Raw genomic sequence first — 23,184 nt, 5'->3', positions numbered from 1 at the left:
GGTGGGTGGGAAGGGAATAATGCAGCTTCAGGCGGGGCTTTCCCAGGCCAGAGCTATGCTGTGAATGCGTACAGGCATTTATGAGATCAGATTAACCCTTTTTTAGATTGGGTTAACCTGATCTCTATCTAAGTAGTGCACCTGGTCAGGTGCACTAACTTAGATAGGGCATGCCTCTCTCTGCATACCTGTACAACTGGGCATTTAGATAGACTTAACCCCGGTTAGATCCATCTAAAGGTAACATCTATATGTACCCTGTGCATGCGTTTATGCTTTTTATTCATGTAGTAGTGAAGTAAAGGGGTGGTGTACATAATGAGATTGTGTGCATGTGTTTGTAAACTATTGGGTTTTGGAAATGCATCCGTACTTGCCAGTGTTACAACAAAGTTCAGAAATTGGCTAGTGGAGGGTGAATGCACAGATAATGGTTTATGAAAGGTTCCATTTCACCTCCTTCAGATCACACCTTGTATCAAAACATGTATTTTTTTGTCTTGAAAAAATCAAAGGTGCTTCACTCATTTACCTCTGAAGTTTATCCATCTTTAGCCAATGATTAGTGTAACAGCATTTAGGAGCAGGAGTGAAGAATAAGTTTCCAAATGAAACTATTAAAAGGGATTAGCAGTAGTTAGACTTGTAATTTAAAAGTCACTATAGGAACAGAGAGATCAAAATCCCGATGTTATCCAGTTGGATTATGATTTGAACTTCTGATGTTAGTAATAGGGATTGGTAAACCTCTACATTAGTACACAAATCTGCATCAGTGGATTTGTATATTCTAGTATCAAAACATTTATTTATCACTGAAAATGCATGCTGCTATTTTATTAAAGTAAATCTAGAGGGTAGGATTTGGGACTAGGAAGTTTAATTTAACTGCAAGTACATGTGACAAACAGGCAAAATGCCTCATTTAGCTGGTGCTGCTTGCTTGTATTTTTTAACCTAGCACACATTAGTAAGCAATAAATGGCAGAAGAGATGTAATCTAAATGCCCACTGATCTTTATGTGATATATCAACTGCAGTTTATGAGCAATCCTACTAAAATTAGGGGAGTAACACAAGAATTTCAGATAGTTGTGAAGTTCTGTTTCTACACTACTATGCAAATAATAAATACCATCTTTGGTTTCAGTCCTTGCAGAAGCCTAACATTGGTTTCCATTACTACCAAAGAAAAGATTCTGAAGTGTTGGAAAGGGATCGTAAACTTGGCCAATCTTTATGATGGCCTCCTATGGCTCCTAGCAAATATTATATGTGTTATGCAGTATATGCGAATACCACACAACAAATCGCAACATGCCAGATATTAAAGCAGTTTATCCCTGGATAAAAATGGCAGAACCAGCCACAAAGAAGTTGCTTTTTGAACAGTAAGTTCTTTAGGGTGCAAAAGTATTTCTCAAGAATTTATCATGTGACTGTTTGACATGTTACAATATGTCGTGATATTCACAAATAACATGCATCGAACATAAAATCTGCCACAGGCCTAAAATATAACCCAGAGAAATTATGCTTCCAAAAATTGATGTTGCTAGTCCAAAATTGATCCAATTTTTCATGTCAAGACTTTAACACCAGAAGCTACTAATTAATTATGCTATGATTAAAGCAAGTCAGAAAATTGCCAACTGGAGAATTTTCTATTGGAAGGTGCTGACTAATTGAAATCAGACTCTTCCCTGGGAATATTTTGGTTTCTACAAAAACTAATGATAGAAGTAAAATAAAAATAAGGCATTTTGATAAGGTCAAAATGGAATATTTCAACCTTATTGAAAGGGAATGTCACTGTTTTGAGTTTGAAACAAATTATTATTCTGAATCATTTATAAGTTATAATGTTATAAAAGACAGCATCAAAATGAAACGGTGATATTGACCTGACTTGAAATTTTTGTTTGGGGAAATTTAAAAAACAAATTCTTTTGAAAATAAACTGCAAAATACCATTATTTCCCATGAAATGGAAATTCTGGTTTCCAACATAGCTGTGATTATGATTTGGTTTGGTCTTCCCATGTCTGACAAAACTTTCCAAAAGAAGATATCACCTTCCAAAGAAAAATGTCAATCGGGGGACAAATTTAAGGCAAACCTCTAATAATTTGATTCTGTACCTGAAAAATTATAATAAATTAACACATCTTAACACATATAGAATCTAATTATTGGGGGGATCATCTTATGTTCAAGTAAATATGGTAATCCTTGTTGCTGCCATTACATTTACTGTAACTTTACTCTTGGCCTATAGTATTGATCAAATTTAAGACAATCTCCTTAGAGGTGCCTTAAGCTGGTGATGTTATTTTCTTGGCTTACACAACAGCATATGTGTTAGTTATCTACTATCACATTTTGGCAAATAAGTTTACTAGCAGTTACCAAATGTAACATATTGTAAAAAACTTTGATACATATCAGGCTGTCCTACTCTTTCCATATCTGCACAGCTAAAAACTATTCAAGCCACAGGTACACAGAATGCATTGGCTTGCCTAAAATTCTGTTACATCTGCGCTCCTTAATTAGCAGCCTCATTCCTATGTGTATTGGCTTCCAACTTTTGTTCACCTGTAATTCATGATATCAGTTTTGATCAATGAAGTTTTGATCAATGAAGCAGGTTGGTTCTTCAGATTTAGGTAGGATAATCTTGGGTTAAATCAATAGAAGTTAAAAAGAAGTGTTTTACAAGAAACTGTTCCATGAGCAGATCTAGGATTTTGAAAAAAGGGATGCAGGTGGTGTGGTACATCATCACATATAACATAGTGCATTTTTCTCTAGTTAAAAAGAAACTAGAAACTTTACTAATCTGTTAGGGACCCAGGCTCCATAAAACAAAATCTAGCTTCTTAAGCATCTTGACAGTGCAACCAGTGCTTCACAGAAAGCTATCTCTACAGTTGATTAAAGTTCACTTGAATGAACGTTTTAACACCTGAGTTAATGTATTTAGCTAGAGTTTAAAACAGTCTGCAGGGCCATGGAATGGGAGCTACATTACCAGGAGAAGCTAACAGATGCATATTATGGGAGAAGGGATAACTTGATTTGTGAAATATCCAAGCTGTTAAAAAAGAGAGAGGTCTTTAATGAAGAATTCAGAAGAAATTTGGTAGATTATAATTAGGGGTCTACTTAAATCACGGTTAGACTTACCAGTTTTTGTAGGTCAGTTGTGGCATAAAGAGCAAAGTCCATGGACGTTTTGTGCTTGTGCTCCAGCAGCCCCGCCCATGGGCGCTGATTGGCAGAGAGGCCCTGGGAGGGAGAAGGCACAAGGAGGCAGCTGCCAACCTCACTGATGGCTTCCCTGTCTCTTGGTGCTGATTGGCAGAGGGGCCCTGGGAGGGAGGGATGAGGGGGTGACCACCATCTTGACTGCTGACTGCCCTTCGTGCAACCCCGCCCTTCCTCACTGATTGACAGAGAGGCCTTGGGGGGAGAAGGGACAAGAGAGTGGTGGCCATCTCTACTGTTGCCCTTCATGCCACTCTGCCAGCTAGTGCCTTCTGCTCCCAGGGTTTTTTGGTTGATTTTTTTTTTTTTTGTGAATTATCTCCAATTTTGCAATTTCTGGTAGGGAGGAGGGATATCCTCCTCCCTCCTCCTCCCAAGGGATTTCCACAAAACCATGATTTAAGTAGACCCCTAATTATAATGATCCATAAGTCAAGTGACCGACCCAGATGGTATTAAACTTTGGGTGGATCAGGAATTGAAGTGGGAGCATACAACTGCACCACTTACCTTCCGCCACACCCCACCATGCCTGTTCCACCCTTGACTGCTTCTCCCAAGTTTCTTGATTTAGCTGGCCTACTTAGTCTCATCTCTTATATAGGATTTCATATGGCATGAGAATTAAAGAGAAAAGTTTCTTAATCCTGATGGGTTGGAAGGATATGCAAATAAATTAGTATTTTTGCACATAATGTTTTCGGTTTTTTAATACATATATCCAAATAAGATGTGCATGCAGGAGTAAAATACAGGAGTAAAAGAAAAAAATCAACCAAGAAAATAATAAGTGTATGTCAGTAACACAAACAGGAGAGCTAAGTTTTAATTAAAATAAACATGAAAAATGCTAGAGCCCAGCACAATAGAAAATGAAGAGTCACCTTCAGTTTGATAAATTGTTTTAATCTGTGACACACGAATTCAGATGCCTTAATTAATTGCACTAGACAGAATATGGTAATAATCTTGAAAGGGGGCATTCTCAGGGTCACAAAGAAGGAATGAACAGATTTTCATCCCACTGAGAAACAACCTAAGACTAATCAGAAGACTGTTCAACAGCCTTTCCACCTTGGAAACTAAAACACCTATTTTTAAATCTCTTCTTAAATGTAGAAAACTTCACTGCACTCGGAACTACATCCATCTGAACTTGTTCCTCTCTTTCATTCTAAGAGCAATCTCTGTTTTAGTCAAGGATGATATTCTCTATTCCAACTCCAACACAGCTCACTGTCCAAAGGATCGAACATCATGGGTAATGAAACACTTTTGGCTACATTGTGTAATGCTGTTGCCTTGTAAACTTCCTCTTCCAGTGAATATTTGGAAACAAAAGTTGTCAGTATAGGGAAATGTGAGAGAACTTTAAGAGCTGGCAAGCATGCCCCATAAAGGTAGGTTGTAGCTGTAGAAGAAGGAAGGTGGTGGAGCATCAGGAAGGTGAGTTGATGCTGCTTTATATATTCATGCAGCTATCAAAAACAAAACAATCAGAGTCCAGGGGAGATCTGGTAAGCAGACGGCAGAGTGCAGCAGGGCAGAATTTCGGAGAAGCCAGCCAGGCATCTGCTGGGAAGTGGGGAAGACTGGAGGTCCAAGAAACCTCCATCCTCTCTTTTAGGGAGGAATACTGATTAGAAATAAATCTAGAGGTGCTGCTAGACATCAGGGAATTCATTTACATTAGGTTTTCCTTCCCTTCTTATGCCATGGCACTTTCACTGTGACTAAGTTTAGTTTCTAGGGGAAAAAGAAGAAAAATGTACCACAAGCTTTTTTTTCATTGATAAAGATGCATTCTTCTAGTGCTTTTACAAGCAACTCAAGCTATACGTGCACAGCACAACCAAAACACTTCCACTGAAGAACTGCTTAATATTGACATTATAAAAGTACTGTAAACAGAGCATTTGGATTGACATCTGAAGGAGTTGAGGGTACACAGTTCTTCGAAGAATTAGCTTCAGGCCCTGAAAATGCACTTTGCCTTCTACAGTTTGAACAGTATCAAAGTTGTTTCTGTTTTCATCCTGCAGTTACTTTTGGTTGCTGCCTGATATTCTGGTAGTTGAACTGGTCCAGATCAATTGGCCGCTTTCTAAGTTCTGTCGCATTGATGTTAAAATGATCCAGTATCAGCTTACCATAGCTTCTGCCTCGTGTATGCTCCAAAACCTGGCTTTGTGGCATAACAGTTTTAGAGAGTATAACCTCTTTGTCTGTAAATGTCATCTGTAACCTTCTTTCTGTAAATTTGGCTTGCTGAAGGTAACAGTTATCTCATCTCTATTCAGTGTTTTGAAATTGCCTTAACGGCCATTAATTTCAAGAGTGAAGGCAGTTTGTATATGCAGAGGCCCAGTGTGTCTGTCTTCTAAGGTAAAAGAGGATAAGAAAGATGTAGTGTAAAAGGGGAAAAAACATACTCATGCTTTAAAAAGCAAGATAAACATTTCTAATGCTGCACGTCAAGGGGTGCCCGAGCAGTAGGGACCAAAGTAAGTGTTAATTTGCATTTAAAAAAATATTTCCCCCTTTGAAATATTCTGGACAGTTCCTGCTGTACAGTAGACACCACCTACAATGGTACTATCTGAGAGAGAGCGCAAAGAGTATGGGTCATTCCATGATGTCCCATTTAACTTATTCTCGTGGGTCTTTAACTTAACTGGGAAACAGCAGAAAAATTCAGAGGGATAGTAAAGACACAGTTAATATTTTCCTTCTGTTTCCTGACTGAAAGGGGCATTGAACATCTAATTCTAGATTTTCATTCACTTTTATTATAGTCTGGAAAAATTATAGAGCCAAGTATTTTTTAATTTTTAAGATAAAATAGGAAGTTTTAGAAACTTTTAGCAAAACTTTTATAGAATTGCTTCCTCAGTATGCTTATTATTTTAATTGATAGTCATTGGTGTTTACCATTTTTGTTTGTATCATGATATTTTCAATTTCTGAGTAAATTATACAGAAAGGAGCCATTATTAAAATGTGATGTAATTATATTTCTTTTTATTCTTAGTATCAATACTGTAAATGTATCACTTTGTTTCTTTGAGCCATTAAAGAGGTTTTGTCTTGCTGTACATGGGTTACCAATATAAAAAGATGAAGATACATGTTATATACAGAGATTTAGGTTTGTGGAATAAATGCTACAGGATTTTCTTTGCATAAAGTTTGACCTTCTCTTTTTTTTTCCATAACACTCCAGGTAGCCTGCAAGGCTAGTTTGGTGTTTTTCCAATATTGTGTTATGGCAAACTTTTATTGGCTCCTAGTTGAAGGACTTTACCTCTACATCCTCCTTGTGGTAATATTCTCCCCTAACAGACACTTCCTGATCTACCTTCTGATGGGATGGGGTAAGAATATATTTATATTTTTATTCTCTTTTTAAAGCTCTCTAATGGCAGTGTGATCTCCAGGGATCCTGGCTTTCTCTGTTTAAAAATTGCAAAATCTCTAATAAAAATCACAAATTCTCTGATTAAAAGCCCACAAATCCATGTTTTTCCATGATTAAAATGAAATGCTACTATATATAAATATCAGTTGAACACAAAGTTTTATTGCTATATTTACAATTTTAAAGCAATTTGGAAGCCTACCAGTGCTATAATAAAATAAATTCTAAGTACCTATAAAAGTTGATGTTGATTTTGGGTATTTTATCCTGGAAAATCAGAGCTCCTCCACCCCTTTGCTCACCAGGATGCAGGTCCAACTGCAGCTGTGTCCCTCCGCCCTGCCACATCCTGCTTTGTGGTGTTGAGAAGCCCTGATATGCTGGTGCTCTGTCCATGCCATTGCCCCTCACTCCCAAGCCACAGTCCCCGCCCACACCTGCTGGTGCCCCACAGCCCTCTGGCCCTGCCTCTCTCTCCCCCCCAGCCCTTAACAATATTAACTGCTTGTGCTAGCCTGTTATATTTTATAACAGATTGGAAAGCTCATTAAATATTTTCAGATTACTTTTATGTTGAGAGTGACACTAGAAGTTTGAACTTAATACAATGTATTGAACTTAGTACATTAAAACCATCACAAAATGATAGGTACAGCTGGGAAATAGGAGTGAATGGGCTGCTTATAAAATGATTAATACTATAGTTTGCACTTGTAATATCTGCAGTTAGGCCAAGGGTGCATAAAATTAGTGTTCCGTAGAGTCTGGCATCTTGCAAAGCCTATGGGAAGCATTCCCTTCCTATATACATTTTATAATAAATAAAGCTACTCACCTACTGTATTTGCTTGTGGTTCTGTCATCATTGGTAGATAGATAGAAATTGTTCACAGCCTGTGGTTAATCAACAGGTCCTCACCCTTCTGTTACTGCCATTGTTATCCACCATTTTGACTTGAGTCATCATTTATTTTATATTTTGGAAGCAAATGGCTACAGTAGGGTTGAGATTTTTCAGTAAATAGATTTTTACAATCATATTCTAAACTTATGTTTTCTTAGGAATACCTACAATATTCATCATTTTATGGATAGTAACAAGGATCTATTTAGACGACTCTGGGTAAGTGGCTAGGAGAGCAAATCTTTTTGCTATACATTTTATCTATAGCCAGTCTTCCCTTAGGAAGCCATTGCTATTTTGAAGAGAACAGCATGTCCTTAGATACAACAGTTAAGTGACAGTATGCACTTTTCCGTATGCACTTTTCATAGGTACACCCAATTCGAAAGCTTTGACAGGAGACTAAGGTAAACAGTTTCTGACCAAATAGCAGCCCCTGAAGCTCATGCATACGGTAGTTCTCAGTGAATTCAGTGGGAGTTACCTTAGTTTAAAGCTACTCTTTGACTTTCGGAGGGTCCTCTAGGAGCCTTATAGTGTAAGGCTATTGTGTAAGGCACTGAACAGCGTCAACTACTATGAACATCTCTGTGGGTTAATTGTGCAGAGCAGATGAAAGGATAGCCCCTCCAAGTCTTAGGAGAGAGCTATACTGATATGACCGGATGATTACACTGAAATGTTTAAGTAATAAAGCTAGGTGTTAATTACCTCAGCACCCACTAATTTACCCAAACTCTTAAGCAGGTTTTGCAGCCAGTACATGACCTAGCCCAGGGGTTTTCAACCTTTTTCAAGGAGTGTACCCCTTCTGGGTACACTTCTGGTGGGGTGGGAAGGGGTGGCAGCAGCCGGACGTGGGGGGAGAGGGGGCAGGGGCTTGCACATGGCAGCAGCAGCACAGGATGGTGGATGGCAGCAGCGGACACTGTGTGCAAGCTCCACCCCCCACCCCACATCTGGCTGGCCAGGCGGCATGTGTGCCACCCACAGAGGGGAGCTTCTGCCCTAGCCTGCCCTCGGCCCTGCTCCTGGAAGGCAGTGGGGTGGGGTGGCGGGTGGCAGTGCTCCATCCCCACCTGCCCATGTGTACCCCTTGGCCCCTTTCCAAGTACCCCCAGGGGTACATGTACCCCCGGTTGATAACCCCTGACCTAGCCCATTTAACAGTAAGCTTGGCTTTGTCTATACAGTAGTGCACTTAGTATAAGCTTATGAATATAATATATACACTGAGAAATTCCTGTCATTGCCACCTGAAATAGCTAAGACCCATGCTGGAACTGTGTAATTTCCAATAGCTCATCCACCAAAAACATGCAGTCTTGGCGGTCCCAAACCTGTTTATGAATTCCACCCAAATGTGCTAAAGAAATCTTCAGAAAACTTTGGAAGTTGAAGAAGAGGCCCTAATTTCACCTAGGCATCCAGTGGTTAGGACACTCATCCAGAATATGTGACACCTGCTTTTAGTTCACTTATCTCCTGGGAAAGTTTCCTCACTGCCACTCTGTAGACAGGGCTGTCCACCTTTGATTTTGGAGTTTATAATTGTATACTTATATATTAAGTGATATAGAGAGAGACGGGAAACAATTCTACAGTCTGATTGTAGGGCAATCACCTTGGAGGTGGGACAGCTGGGTTACATATTCTATTCCAATGAATAGGGGTGCACAGATAGAGGGTTTTGGGGCTGATACCAATAGTCAATTTTTAAGGAGGCGTATCGGATGATACCAATCGAATTTCCAATACGCTGCCCAGCAGCTTGAGAGCAGTGTTTGGCTGGTAAGTCTGTTGTAGTGGAAGGGGAGGGAGAAAGGAAGGGGCATGGTGGGGGAAGACTGAGGCCCCCGTGGTGAAGGAGGGAGTGGGGCTGGGCAGGCTCTGCCCAGCCCGAGTGGAGCAGGGCACGGGACAGAGCCATGGCTCATCCAGGGGGTGCAGGGATGGGGGTGCGACTTCCACCACTGTACACACTCTGAGAGTGCATGGGCAGGGGGTGTGTGCCCCCAGATCTGAACAGGGTAGGTGGGCTGATGCTGCTGGCTGGGGTCGGGGCTGCACCGGGCTGTTCCCGGCGGGGGCTGGGCTGGGCTTCCGACAAGCAGCAGCGCTGGGAGGGGAATTTGGGGGGAGCTATGGTGAATTTTGGGGTGGCTGCAGTCCCCCCTGTATCCCCTCCTAGCACAGCCTGGCCCAGCCCCTACCAGGAAGAGCCCAGTGCTGCCCCAGCCGGCAGTAGCAGCCACCCCGCCCCACAGATCTGGGTGCACACGCCCCCTGTGCCCTCCCATGCTTTGTGCAGCAGTGGGAGCTGCCCCCACGGCTCCCGGACAAGGTGCAGCTCCATCCCACATCCCACCCCACCCTGGCTGGGCAGATCGAGGCCCCCACAGTGAAGGAGAGAGTGGGGCTGATGCTGTGGCAGAGGCTGGGTCAGGGGCAGGGCATGGGACGGAGCTGTGACTTGTCTGGGGGGCATGGGGAAGGAGAGGTCAGCTTCTGCCATTGTACACACCCCAGGAAGGCATGTGGGGGCCTGTGACCCCCAGATCTGCAAAAGGGGAAAGGTGGGCTGCCACTGCAGGCTGGGGCTGTGGATAGCGCCAGACCCTTCCTGGGAGGGGAGGAGGGGGGGCTGAGCCGGGCTGCTGTCAGGGCAGGCAGCAGTGGCACTGGGAGTGGGGCTACACTGAATATTGGAATGGCTCCCCATACCCCCTCCCAGCGCTGCTGTCACCCACCTGCCTTGAACGCAGCCTGGCCAAGGCCCTGTGTGCTGGGAAGAGCCCAGCACTGCCTCTGGCATCAGCCAACCACAGCAGCCTGTCCCTCCCTGCGCATCCCCTCATGTCCTCCCAGGGTGCACGCAGCGGTGGGAGCTGCCCCCCTTCCACACACCTCCCGGATGAGCCATGGTTCTGTCCCGTACTCTACCCTGCCCCTCTGGGCAGCCCCTGCCCCAGTGCCAGCCACGCTCCCTCCCTTACCACAGGGACCTCAATCTGCCTCCCCTATGTCCCTTTCCTTCCCCCACCTCTTCTCCCACAACAGACTTACCAACTGGACCCGGCTGCTCTCCATGCTGCCAGGCTGTGCTCCTGGCTGCCTGCCTGCACTGCAGCTGCATGTATGCACATGGCATTTATTGGCCACATCACTCAAAAAATGCTGATTGCCGATGCTCTCAATTTTCCTCATATCTGGGACCGATGTATCGGTGCACTTCTGATAGATAGTTAGATAGATAGATAGAGTTTCTATTTACATCTCTTTTTTCCAATTTGTGGTATGATATCTGAACTAAAAAAATTTAATGGAGTCCGAGTAATTTATAATTTCTCTGGACACTTTGCAACTCCAAGGAAGTAAACCGAGGGTTGATATAGTTAGAACAATGAAATGCATTTCTCTTGTTTAAGATGTATCATTCTCCCCAGAGTTTTAAGGCCAGATTCTTCCAATAAGCTGAAAACTAAATGTTCAATAATTTTTCAGACAAAATCTCAGTCTCATTCTCACGATTTCCCAGACCATATCCACCCTTTCTGTAGCCTAAATATTTAAAACGTAAATTAAATAATTTTGATTGAGTCTTTTTGTTACTTCAGATAACTCTGTTGTCTATAGGCTCTTAAGTGCACGTTGGATCAGCTTCATAGCATAGATGAAACCTAAATATAGAATTCCTAAGGGATATCTATTTCCTTTTCTTCTAACACTGCCTTTTTACTTTTCTGCTGTTTTTAATTATTTTGAATGTACAATTAAAACCCAGTAAAAGAAAAAATACATTCTGAGGAAGAGCAGACAATATTTTATTTTGTTGTGACTTGTGTGTCCCAGTCATTTATCTTCATATGCCTCAGTTGCCAGATGAAATTAGTGTTAACATCTTTTTTCCCTTTTCTTCTTTGTATAGTTGCTGGGATACAACTGAACACAGCGGTCCTTGGTGGGTTATACGATCACCAATTTTAATTTCTATTATAGTAAGTAAACAATATATTGAAACATGAATTATACATTCATTTTTGCAGTGCATATGCTCATTACTCTTTGGTGCTAACTATAAGTGAACAAACACTCCATTCTAATGGAAAAAATGTTTTGTGGTGAAAAATTTTATAGGATGGCAAGGTCATTTCAGCTCATTGCCTTTAAAATCTAGCTGCTCCTTGTTTAAATGATTGATTGTTTTGTTTGCATGTCATTTTCTTGTTTAAGTCCTACAAATTAGCGCACTTGATACAGCCTAGCCATGGTCTTCAGCGTGTCATTTGACAATGTTTGGGTGTTTCTAGAGTATACAGTGTTCAGTAGTGATCCTTTTAAGCAAAGCACTTAAGCTTCTGTTGAATTACAGCTTAAGTGTTATGCTGAATCATTCTGTAAATATGATCTATATGTAGATCATACAATGAGGGCTTATTCCTCCTTCATCAGATTGAGTTCTGTATGTTTTAAACAGAAAACCATGTAGAAGGTGACTGGTGTGAATTACATACAATGAGAATTTCCTATTATGGATGTTTTGCTATATAATGAGAACAACTGCACGTGATATTAATGCACATGTGTTACAGCACACTAAGTAACTGTGCCGAAAGATAGTACTTGTATTGGGCAGTACTATCCTACAGTAGAGTGAATTAGTTTACTGCAGCCTAATAACAGCACATGTGTAGACAGTCAAACTTTACTGTGGAGTCAACTTTGCAGTAATGTGCACATGTAGATGCACCTAATGAGATGAACATTCAGCAGATACAAAGCACATAGGCAATAGGCCAGAAGGAGTTGGAGAAGGAAGAGTAATTCTGAGTAAGGAAAATATACTGAATGAGAAAAGCAAAAACACCCCCACACAATATTTGAAAAGAGCATGAGTTAGAATTCCTTGTGAGCATCTATGAATTAAACAACTATTGTGAATGCAGCTGAGTTCTCCTGTTTTAACAGTGTGCTAGAAAGCCAGGACTCAAGCCAGATATGGCAGACGTCTAAGAAGTGAAGGCTGGAGTTATTTCAGTGCTGATTAGAGACCTGTGGAGGGCCCAGGTAGAGTACAGCAAGGACAGGAAGCCCATTGGGAATCAGGAAGATGGAGAAGAGTCTTAAAAATCAGCCAGGTTTGGTTCTAGAGTTAGGCTGAGGAATCTGTACCAACCTGATGGTTTTTCCAAATCAGTGATTGATTTGATACACTCCTGTCAGTATGGAAATATAGGAAATATCTTTGTAAATGGACTGGGATGCCTCAGTTCTTGCACACTTTTGGGATCTGCTCTCTCTTTCCAGACATGTTTTGTCTCCTGAGCAACACACTTTAGCCAGCCAAGTGCATCTGCTACTTATGTGCTAAATTAAATCACACTCTTCCTTAAAAAAAAATGCTCCCCCAACTGTTGTTTTGGGGTTTTTTTTAGTTCTAAGCCATTGTGTTGTGTATTTGTGGTATTAAGGAGTGAAATTACAGCAAATTGGAGCACTTTTCAGAGAAAATAATGGTACTGCCAAAAAAAGTGAAAATTGATATTTAATTATTCACACAAAGAGTAGGATGCTGTTTTAAATACTCAGTGTACACTGATTTATGGTCCATGTGCCCCCCCATCCCAAAATGCAAGAGATTAATCAAGGAATAACATGATAGTTACTTGGGTTTATTGTGAGTCTTTATATCTAGCAACTTCTCTGGGGCCCTTCCTGGGCTCACACACATAGGCACTGCCCCGATGACCTTCCTGAATCTCTTTCCTCTTTTCTCCTCCTTGCTTTTAAGAGAAAGTGAATTGCTACAGTTTTTTAGGGCAGAGCTGTCTACCTTCCCACAAGCTGGGGGCTGCACACAGTGCCTAGTATGACCTGAGGGTTGCACCTCCTGAGGGTGGCCCCCCTTCAAAACTCTCCCCACTGCACACACAGCCCAGCTCCCCCCTGCTGCATGCAGCTCAGCTCCCCCCACCACCAAATGCAGCCCAGCTCTCCCTTCCAACCACATGCACAGCACTTCCACCCCTGTCCCAGCCATGCATCCCATACAGGCAGCCCATCTTCAACGTGCAGTATGAGCATCCTGCTTCTCTCCCTGCCTCCCTCCTTTTCTGAGCATTCACATGAATAGCCTGGCACCCTCTCACTGTATGCACAGCATGGGCAGACTGGTCGTTTTCCACTGCATTACCCTACCCCAGGAGTGGGGGCAGGAACCAGAAGCCAGAGGAAGGAGTGGGAGCCACCACTGCAAGAGCACTGGGCGGAAAGGCGGGAGCCCTTGGGCTGCAAACTGACCCCACACATGTCATGTGCAGTTTGACAGCACTGTTTTAGGGAATGCAAATTATTCCTCCTCTTAGATCACATTTAAAAAGCAGACTTGGGGGTCTGACCAGTTTTCAGCTCCTCACTGCCCCCCATAGGGGGGGAGAAGGGGGTGTGGTGGCCCAGTGGAGCATGTGTCCCTCCCTGTGCCTGAACTTTCAAGCAGGGGAAGACCTGTGCAATTATTAGCCCTTGTGCAAATGTGTTAGGGTGCTGGCAATCATTAAAACAATGCCACAATGGGATCTGACCCTGATTCCCATAACCATGCATCGTGCCATGCCACATGTGTATGCAGGATGCGCCATTTTCAGACTTGAGGACTGATCCCGGTCACACCATCACTTTAAAGGAAACTTTGCAACCTAGATGTGGTTTGCAGGGTTCTATGCCATTCCCTACAACTCCTTTGCACGCTGTGGGGCTAGGCATAAAATGTTCTTGGGCTGCCTTAGAGTGCTGGGTGCACAGGTTGCAAGTTTCCTGGCAGGGGATCCCTTGCAATCTGTGTGACCAGCACTCCATTGTCAGCTGCCCTAGTCCTGATGCCAAAAATCATCTGTGCACGTTTCAAAACACTATGCTCTTCTTTCCCCTGCCTGTACAGAGTGCTCCCATTTGTGAGTCTTTCCAGGTGGACACTAATCTGAATTAATAAGCAATCAGAAAGAAAAAGCAATTGTGCAGAATAACCAAGTTATCTCACCTTGAAGCTTCTGTGAGGGACTCAGTGACATGGAAGTGGCAACAAAAAGACATTTTGAGTAATGCATATATGCACAAAGTATTTTGATCAAAAGTTGCTGTCAGTTTTAAGGCAGCCACAAAGCTAAGATCAGTGACATCTTATCATTGCCTCACTGTTTTATCATTTACTTCTTCTGCTGTACCTCATTCCTGATATTTCTGTGGATAAGTTTTCTTTTTTTAGGGAGTATAAGAGTGATTCTATAGTCATGATGTTCCAGGAAGTATGTTTGAGATGAGGATTTTTATGGGTTTTATTGCACCTACTGTATAGTCGGGATAGACAAGCTTTCAAGTGCAGTGTGTTCTTCATCTGAGGAGAAAAGGAGGGACAGCAAGATTAGAAATAGTCTGAAGAGTTTTTAGTGTCCAATCAGCTTATGATTTTTTATTCCCAGGTTCACATTTGTAATGTGTTTTGTACATTTCCCTTGAGCAAAAACATAGTGAGGTCAGAAAGTGAGGGATGGTTCTGTGAAAACTGTTCTACACATATCTGTGTAGTCTCTATCTTTAATCTTCTTCCTGTGAACATTCATTTTGGTGCATTGTTTTAGCCTAGTTTCACCCCCATTGTTTCCATGAAGGCATTTGGTCCACTGGATAAGATATACCACATTTTGGGATAGACATGTGGAGGATCCATGGATTTCTGATGGGTTTATTGTGTGTGGGGAGATGTTGATTGTTGTAGCTGTGGGGAAGAGTGGGAGAGAGTTCACTGTAAGACGTGGTCTTTGTGTAACTTTGGATTACATTAAGTCATCCCAACACCCAACGTATCCAAGGACTTACTTTTTTAATGAAAATTGCTGATAATAGGTTTTTGCCAGTCTTTATTTCAGAAAATAGCATTCATGGTCATGCAGAGGTGAGTTGGATATACTAAACCATCGGTAAGGCAGGAAAGATAAAGTAGATCTGACAGAGCTGAAGTTAATACCTTCTAGCAGCAAGCACATAAGGCTCAATATTGAAATGACTACTATAGTTTGATTAACATTTAACAGTATATTACATATGGAAATAAGGGGTTTGAATTATATATATGTGTGTGTGTGTATATATATATTTCTTTCTTCTTGCAGGTGAATTTTATACTTTTCATTAGTATTATAAGAATTTTACTTCAGAAGTTGAGATCTCCTGATGTTGGAGGCAATGATCAATCACAATACAAGTGAGTAACATATTTTAGGAATCACATAATACATCAAAGTTACTCTTCTGTGGCACTCTACTGACAACCATTACTTGCTATGAAAAATGTATATGATACAATCATACCTATTTCTAAGCATGGGGAATATGCTACTGATTCAGCAAAGTATGTAAGCACATGGTTGGAGTCATACGGAAACCCAAATAGAGGTGGTTGAAACTTTTTAAACAAAAAGTTAATTCTGTGAAACATGCATTTTAATGTATTCTTTTATTTGGTCAAATTTGGTGCATATTTTCATCCAAAAAAACTTGAAGAGAAAATTTTAGTCATTTTCAACTGTTTCTTTGAAGGTGTTTTTTAAAAAGAGGGTTTGTTTTGACATTTTCAGAATTCAACATTTCAATTTTTAAAAATATTTTCCTTTTAAAATTCATGCACATGTTTAAAAGGACCAAAATGAAGTAAAACAATGTTTCATTTGCTCCAAAAAAAATGAAGTGTGGCGCTTTTTTTCCCCTACCAAATAAAATAAAAAGTTTCCATCTTAAATCAACCTGAACTAAATTTGTTATTGTGGTTGTTACTTTTTTTTTAGGGTTAGCCACCAAGCTGAAAAATAAATGTACACAGCTTTGAGAGCAAGTATTAAAAGTGTTATGCTGAATAGAGGTCATAAGCAGAATCACTGGTTGTTAATTTTATCAATTATAACTTGTTATGTTTGTTAAAGAGAATCAAGGCCCCATTGTGCTAGGCTCTATCCATATATACTGAGGATCCCAAAAAGTCCAGAGCTTATGTTAAAACTGAACTTGGCACCTTACAGTGGAAAAATGACAATTCAGTGCCTGAATCTTATATGAATACTGTATAACTGAAGTCATCTATTCACACATTGTAGGCTTTTGAATAAGGGCTCCTGACTAAATGCTTCTGCTTCTCTTTTCGAAAACAAAACAAGTTGTGGAAATCCTTTTTTGAAAAGCAATATTTGCTATTTGATCCAAGAGGGAAATAAAACCCTATATATTTTTATGGTATGTTTCATGTGCGGTATGTTTGATGCAGTAATGTTATATCATATGCTTTTAAAGCTTCAGGAGAGAAGAGCAAACTTCTGCACTGCATGTTCCATGAAAGTCACACATTTCCTCCATAGTCCCACTGTATATCTTAACATAGCAGGTTGCAGGAGCAGCTCACCTATAGCTCTATATATGGAGGTGACTTGCTTCACAGTTTGATAATTGAGAAATTAGGGACCACAATGTCCGGAGACAAACCCATTACCAATTACAGTGGGATGGGCTGGTTACGAATATATGAACCCTGTTTATGGAGGTGGAGTGAATGCTGTCAAAGTGGATCAGGCTGGATGGCCAGCTCAGCCCATGAACCATGACATTTTGGGGTCTCCAGGTTATTACTCAGAACAGTGGTCAGTTTATAGACAGATCTGCCATAGCCACCTCTTTTGCCATAATTATTTTTCATTTTCTTAGTGTTTATTTTTATCCTTCTATTCACTTAAGTAAAAGCTTGTCTCCCCTCCAAGCAGTCTAAGCCTCCTCTGTAGGACATCAGAGTCCTTTAGAGTGTAGGGTGTTTATTAGCAGCTGACTCGATTTGCACTGTTGATCTCGGTCTTCGCTCTTAGTCTGATGCCTAGTTAAGTTTGAATTGGCTGGTGTTTTGGTATTCAACAACCCCGTTGGAAATAGTACATTAGCTTCACACGGAAACATTGCTCCTATGGAGCAATTTAAAAATTTCAATGCTTCATTTATTGTAAATGCAAATTATCTTAAAAAAAATACTGGAGCATAAAGATATTTTAATCTGATAGTTTCTTTCCTCAAAAGGTAGGTGTCATGTAGAGGTAGTGCAGCAGTCAGTCAGTATATATGGAAGCAGAACTGTTAATGTGAATGATTAGAGACAGTGGAAGTGCAGTATGAGACAAAGTGCCAGATTCTGTTCCATCCATTGGATGTCTAAGTGGACTTAGATGCATAAATGTGATTCTGTTCCATTCTGTCCAAGGCCTGCAAATCCATTAATGCATTTACCTTTGTAACACTATCATATATAAGCAGTGGAAACTTGGCAAACAACTAGGGAGGGAGTATATGAGTATTGCTCAGGCATGCAGGGGTTAGAGATGTAAAATTTCCAGAAAATTTGAAGCCATGGGGGGGGAAAAAGGGAGGATTTTGAGGGGGGGTGGAAAAAAACAAATTGGGGGGAAATTGAAACATATGCAATACTTATTTTCTAAGTGCCCTTTACAAATCTAAATTCACTTTGCTACTTTAAGAATATAATATGTATTATGTATAACTTGGTTTGCTCATAAAATTATCATGTTTGGTATGTTTATTACATTTAAAAGTATAGTTTATTCAGATAATTACAAATTTACTAATTGATTTTACTTTACAATGTTTTTAATTTTTGTTACAAATGGAGCTACAAGCTGCTGAACTCTGAGGAACCTACCATCTCTTAATTTTTGCCAATTTATGAGAAACAAGCAAAAATTAAAGTTGAAAATAGAAGAAACCATCAACATTATAGTAAAACAAAGAAAGTTATTATGTGTTCTGGACTTAGTCTCCTCTACAGTGTCAAGCAGATACAGAAAGCACTCCTTTTTAGAAAAAGAACTGAGAAGAAAAAGAAGCGGGGGGAAAACCCAAGACTCATTGAATACAAATTTTGCTATATGAAACTTTGTCTAATCAGTCTCATTTTCTGAGCTATCACTATCAGCAGTTTCTGCTTCTTCTGATTCTTCATTTTTGTCATCTTCATGGGCTTCTAAAAACTGAAGGTTTGCCTGGATTGAGACAAGCTTCTCTATTCTTTCACATGTTCATTTATTTCCTGATTTGGTGTGAGTATTTCCAAGCATAGACCAGTTTCTTTTGCATGCTACAGAAGATGGAGGAATCTGAAGCAGGCAAGAAGCAAGAGGAGTCAGAGGCTGTGTTGTTCAAAGGCCTTGTCACCATGTTGCAGGAGGGATATGCTTGGCAGAGTCCCAGACTGCATTCCTGGACCAAATACCTGAAGATGTTCTGTATTCTGCAACATTTGAAAGTACCTTTCCAACATTGAGTCCTAAGTGTGTTGCTTGTTTTGTAATCCAGTGAAATGCAGTAGCAGTGCTATCATCACTAACATTTCTGACTTTGAATCTTGGATCCAAGACATTTGCAGCAGCATGAATTGATTGGCAACAAAATTCTTCCCATCTGTTAATAAAGTCTTTCACTTTTCTTTCTTCTGTACTTGTAAGTAGAGATACACTTAGATTCCCAAAAACAGTTGATTTTATCTGGGCCATTTGGTAAGGAATGTCTGCCAAAAGTGCACTGTCTGGTTCAGATGCAGTGATTGCAGAAGAAATTGACTTTAGAATCTTCAGGGAGTTTTGCAGCTGAACCCAGAAGACATCCTCATCAAGTACAGTGGTCCTTACACTTCTGGGTACTTTAAGATCCTCAGGTATTACTATTTCTTGAAGAGCTTCTTTGTTTTTTAGTAAACTTTCAAATGAGATCACTACTCCACCCCAACTAGTTTTACTATAGAGTTTGAGCGTCACTATTTTATTCTTTGCTTTCTTTTCTTCCTGCTTCTTCTTAAAAACTGCAGCTACAATATGAGTAGCTTTTTACATGTTTTATAACTTATTTTGCTCTTCTATAGATCTTTTGCAGAGTGCACCATTTTGCTGAGGGAGAAAAAGAAAATTATAATTTAGTGGCTAGCTTGCATTATATAAACACTAAGCTACGGCATGTACAAATTTAGTAATGGATGGAGGAGAGTTAACTGTGAACAACTTCCCTGCCCTGCAGGCCTCACCTCACTAATAAAGTTGGGTGATTTGTCACAAAACATCAGATTAGTAGTGTGAAGTGCTGAGCCTTCGTTTCTCTATTCAGTCTGACCCGGGTGGACCCCTCTTGCTAGAGGGCGCTCTCACCTCCCACGGTGCACCCGCTGAACTCGCCTGCCACGACTTTGATGTTATTCTGGTTCAGTATTATTCGTCTGGTGCATGCACGTCCGGAAGTGAGACTCTGCGTATATGGATCTCTGGGGTTGCAGAGGGCTCCTCCACCCCTACACCCTCGCCCTGGCCTCTGGATTGTGGGGTCCCCACTGGCCTCAATAGTACTCAGATCATTCCTCCCTCTTCCTGTGGGATTCAGCTCGCCCAGTTGCCTCGCTGGGCTGAGCCGTATTTTCTCCGGCGGAGTTCTGTCCGCTGGGCTCCAACAAGCCTAATTCCCCACAGAGTGTCCCTCTTCCCCTGGGACTTCGGGAGAAGGACAAGTCTTCCTCCAGTAGGGTTGTCGTCTGCTCGCCGGACTGGTGAGCTGCTCCCTCCTCGCACCAGTGGCTCTGCCCCACTGTCTCCCCTGTCTTCTGAGGAGAACTGCTGGGCCGGGTTTTCCGCTGCCCACTGCTCCGACCCGGTCCCCTGCTGGGGTCTTACCCGTGCCCCAGAATGTGCGGGTCCAGTGCTGAGCGGATTGCCTCTGCCTGCTTCCCGCGGCGCCGGCGTCCGCCACTTGTCCAGGCACTTCCAGTTCCACCGCCACCCACCATCTCATGGACCGCCGGCCCTTTTAATGCCGTCTCTCGGCGATCCCAGCTGCAATCAGTCAGTGAGTGCCCTGTCTCGCCGGGAAAGGGCGGGTCCGACCCAGCGGATATCCCGCCGCTGCTTTCCCCAGGGTTTCTGGATTCTCGCGCTCCTGCACAAGTAGGAATTCAATTATGAATTACAGAGATTAGGAAAATTACACCAGTTCAGCTAAAATATAGTTTAATATACTGAATTCAGATACATTTAAACTCTTACCCATCAGTAAAGAAGAATACTTTCTTTCAGCTCTTTTGTGCTGCTTCTGTACTTCTGTGGATCTCAAGGTCACAGGACCAGGAGGAGGCAGGTTCCTTTCAACTCCAAAACCTTTAGACTTGCTCAGTCTCCTCTCCTGAGGCTTTTGAGCAAGCAGGACAATGAGCTCCTTGTTTCTAATCGCTACAAGAACGAATGGATGCTGCTGCCAGTGTCCACTCCCAGTCCTTTGAGGCCTAGTCAGGAGGACAGGAGCAGATCAACCAACCTCTAGATCAAAAGTCCACAATAGAGGAATTCCACAAGCAAAGGAGGCACTGAATCCTTCTTCCTTCTTTTGTGAAAATGGCAGTGCCCCCTGGGGGCAGAAATGCACCTTGCTCTTATGTTTGAGAGTTGTAATGTACTGCTTGTCCTGGGTGTACAGGAATTGTAATGATCTGATACTATAGATAGTCTTACATAAAAGTCTTCCTATTATGTAGTTATTAGGAAACGTTTTGGGGGAGTAAAGGGTAGCAATATATGGACACCTTGTCTTAAATATTTTATTCATCATTCTAAAAGAAAAAATTTCATAAGAGATTTTTTAAATTTCTCAAAAAATGTTCAATTTTTCCAGTTTTTCTGAACAAAAACAAATCCTCAGAAAAAATGGAAAAAAACCATTTTTTTCTGAATTCTTCTGGGTTTTTTCCGGGCCTTCACATTTCTAGCAGGGATGAAATCGGGGACCGCATCCACATGAGCAAGGGTGTGCATTTGCAGCAGCACAAATTGTGATGCTGCTTTGTGCCACAGTGGATGCCCCTGCCCATGCGCTTTGCAGTGGGACACTTTTGTCCTGCTGCTCCATGTGTTGCAGGGGGGCTGGCTGGGGCACAGGGTGCTACAGCACAGCGGGCTAGCCAGAAGGCAGCCCCCGTAGTGAAGCACCTTGTGCCCAGGCCAGCCAGGGAGTGGCATGTGGAGAAGAGGGAGCAAGCAGCTCAGGACTGCCTACTCCCACTCTTGGCACACTGCAGAGCCCCTGTACTGAGACACATGGAGACAGGGAAGCAGATACCACAGTTTCCCCATCTCAAGGCATGCTGCACCCCAGCCAGCTGCCTCAGTGCTGCACTTCCTGCTCCCCTGTCTCCAGGTGTATGCTGACACACACCACTATGGTGTGCTTTGTGCTGCTTATTTCTTCGGGGGAGGGGGATGGCGGGAGGGGGGTTGTTATTGGGAAATCCTGGTAGCAGATTTCACCCTGGCACTGCAAATTAGCAGCACCATGCATGGTTTAACATGCATGGGGTGTGGGTTTGTTGCACTGCAAAGTTTTGTGGCATCACACACTACTTGCCTGCATGTCTGGATCCAGCCAGGAAGCCCAAAGTACAATCAGAGTTGCACTTCACAAGGGACGTGAAGGATAACAAGAAGGGTTTCTACAAGTACTTCAGCATCAAAAGGAAGATCAGGGAAAGTGTGAGCCCTTTACTAAATGTGGGAGGCAACCTAGTGACAGATGATGCAGAAAAGACTGAAGTGCTCAATGCCTTTTTAACGTCAGTCTTCACAGGCAAGGTCAGCTCCCAGACTACTGCACTGGGCAGCACAGTTTGGGGAGGAGGTGAGCAGCCAACAGTGGCAAAAGAACAGGTTAGGGACTATTTAGAAAAACTGGACGTGTACAGGATGCATCCAAGGGGAACATCCATTCATGCAGGCACATGCGCTTGCAGCGGCTCAAATAGAAGTGGCACAAAGTTGAGCCAGGCCTTTTTGCCTCAGTGCAAGTGCCCAGACATGCATTTCCGTGTGGGGCAAATTGTGCCACTTGGGGCAAAATAACCCTGCCTGGCTCCTCCCAGATCTGCAGCCAGGGGGAGCTAGAGTCTGGGGTCAGCACCTGTGCTGGCTCCAGCAGTATAAAAAGCTGCCCTGGCAAGTAGCTCAGAGCTACTCGCTCTCAGGAGCTTCTGGGGCCCAGCCAATTGGTACCTGGGGACACTACCCGTTCTGCCAGCCCTGAGAGTTCCCTGCACCCTCTACCCACTGCAGCAGTCTGGCAGTGGGGGCTGCTGCCTGGTTGTGACCTGGTGCCACCGGTGACAGCATGTGGCCCCAAGGCTGCATGCCCGCCAGACCCAGATGGGGACAGCATGCTAAGACACTTTGTAGCACTACAAAAATGTAGCTCTGTGAAGTCATAGCAGCATTCCACTGGCTGCAGGGCTGCAAAGTCATTCTAAAGGTGATCTCTAACAATGGGGCAGTGGGGTACTGCTCCTCAGGCCCTCTCTCCCCAGAGAAGCCTGATCACAGACAGCCTGCTCTCTCCCCTGGCACATGCAGCTGCCAGAAATAAAACTCTACCCCCTCACATGCTATGAACATAAGCCTGCAATGATGAACATGAGCCTGCAATGCGATGCTGTGGCTACTAAAGTGACCAAAACGCTGGCTTGCATCCATAGATG

The 23,184-nt window shown here is 42.4% G+C and overlaps 1 protein-coding gene across 1 annotated transcript in view; it reads left to right on the top strand.

Annotated features, from left to right (window-relative positions):
• Window positions 1–23,184, top strand: part of VIPR2 (vasoactive intestinal peptide receptor 2) — a 136,387-nt gene that overhangs the window by 107,278 nt on the left and 5,925 nt on the right. The window contains exons 5-9 of the mRNA XM_019508164.1: window positions 4,390–4,531; window positions 6,494–6,644; window positions 7,751–7,811; window positions 11,521–11,590; window positions 15,758–15,849. Of these exons, the coding sequence (XP_019363709.1) occupies window positions 4,390–4,531; window positions 6,494–6,644; window positions 7,751–7,811; window positions 11,521–11,590; window positions 15,758–15,849 (516 nt within the window). The remainder of the gene's footprint in view (window positions 1–4,389; window positions 4,532–6,493; window positions 6,645–7,750; window positions 7,812–11,520; window positions 11,591–15,757; window positions 15,850–23,184) is intronic.

Source organism: Gavialis gangeticus, unplaced genomic scaffold, assembly GCF_001723915.1.
Source record: "Gavialis gangeticus isolate Ggan-Ray unplaced genomic scaffold, GavGan_comp1, whole genome shotgun sequence".
Classification (NCBI taxonomy): Eukaryota; Metazoa; Chordata; order Crocodylia; family Gavialidae; genus Gavialis; species Gavialis gangeticus.
Note: the sequence above shows the minus strand (reverse complement) of the source record. Positions and strands in the feature narration are given on the sequence as shown.